At 44.1% G+C, this 1,733-nt stretch overlaps 1 protein-coding gene across 1 annotated transcript in view; it reads left to right on the top strand.

Annotated features, from left to right (window-relative positions):
• Window positions 1-1,362, top strand: part of LOC138865246 (alkaline phosphatase-like) — a 30,811-nt gene extending 29,449 nt beyond the window's left edge. The window contains exon 12 of the mRNA XM_070135082.1: window positions 194-1,362. Within this exon, the coding sequence (XP_069991183.1) occupies window positions 194-1,266 (1,073 nt within the window). The 3' untranslated portion in view covers window positions 1,267-1,362. The remainder of the gene's footprint in view (window positions 1-193) is intronic.
• Window positions 1,363-1,733: the final 371 nt, after the last annotated feature.

Genomic DNA, 1,733 nt, shown 5'->3' with positions numbered 1-1,733 from the left:
GAGAGAGAGAGAGAGAGAGAGAGAGAGAGAGACAGACAGACAGACAGACAGACAGAGAGAAACAAAAAAAAAATAACAAGATAAACAAACAAACAAAAAACAGAGAAAGACCAAGAGAGTAAAAAATAACCAACAACACACACCTTCTAATCGACCTTACCCCTCCCCCCCCCCTTCCCCACCCCTTCCACAGGTCCCATGGCCCACCTCTTCCACCGCACGCACGAGCAAACATATGTGGCGCATGTGATGGCCTATGCCTCATGTGTCGGTCCCTACAGCGCCTGCGACCGACCGAAGCGACATGAGCATGAGGACACGGATGAGGGTGGCCATGCAGGTGAACACGGTGGAGAACACGGTGGAGAACACGCCCACATGGAACACGGTGGGGAACACGGCGAAGGACACAACCACATGGAACACGGTGGAGAACACGCCCACATGGAACACGGTGGAGAACACGGTGAAGAACACAACCACATGGAACACGGTGGAGAACACACCCACATGGAACACGGGGAAGAACACGGGGAAGGACACAACCACATGGAACACGGTGGAGAACACGCCCACACGGAACACGGTGAAGAACACGCCCACACGGAACACGGTGGAGAACACGGTGAAGAACACGCCCACACGGAACACGGTGGAGAACACGGTGAAGAACACGCCCACACGGAACACGGTGAAGAACACAACCACATGGAACACGCCGACCATTCTGGAAAACATGGAGTTGAACATTCAGAAACCACGAAGACAGAACATGCCGAAAGTGAACACGACGGTGAACATGAACACGACCATGAAGGAACTGAACATGAACACGACCATGAAGGAACTGAACATGAACACGACCATGAAGGAACTGAACATGAACATCATCCAGCTGGTGAGTACGACCACGCCAAAGATCACGTGACAGAGAACAACCACCACAGTGAACACCACATCGTCGAGATCGTGCCACTAGAACACGACAAAGAAAAAGAAGAAGAGGAAGAAGATGAAGAAGACAGCGAGAATAAGACGAAACACGAAGAAGACGAAGAATCAGAGGAAGAAGACGAAACCGGAGGAGCAAAGAGCCAAATAAAAGACGAAGAGGAAGAAGAGGAAGGAGAAGAAGAAGAGAAATTACCTAATTACGTCGTGAATAAAATCAAAGCCTCCAGGGAACGAGGAGCTGCGCCAACTATCGCCCTTAACCACGTCTTGTTCCTCCTAACTATACTTAGTGCAATTTGGATGACCGGGTAACAATAGGAATCATAATTATACGCTCTAACTGCCTTTTCACCAGTTAGATGGTTTAGTTGTAAGGATATACTACATATAATAAACACAAACGTATAATTGTATTTTTTTATTCGTGATTGATACTAAATATCCTCATAATTATCTCAATAACTGTATTTTCTTTATTGATTAATACTAAATCTCCTCATATTTATCTCAATAACTGTATTTTCTTTATTGATTAATACTAAATATCCTCATGATTACCTCACGTTGAAAGAAACAAATCAGTAATTAAAAAGAAATAACTGAAAAAAAGAGAGAGAAAAAAAGGTTATTTACACTACTGGAATTTTCGAGCCTTACAATCCAAAAATCATTGTCGAAAATCATTTAATTGGGCGAATTGAATAGTTGTTTTTAAATTGTTTATATTTTTTCACCTTTTTTCTTTATTTTTTTTTTCGGGACGAGCACAACGCTACGGA

The sequence above is a fragment of the Penaeus vannamei genome, chromosome 2 (assembly GCF_042767895.1).
Source record: "Penaeus vannamei isolate JL-2024 chromosome 2, ASM4276789v1, whole genome shotgun sequence".
NCBI lineage: Eukaryota > Metazoa > Arthropoda > Malacostraca > Decapoda > Penaeidae > Penaeus > Penaeus vannamei.
The sequence above is the reverse complement of the archived record's forward strand: the minus strand, read 5'-3'. Positions and strand labels throughout refer to the sequence as shown.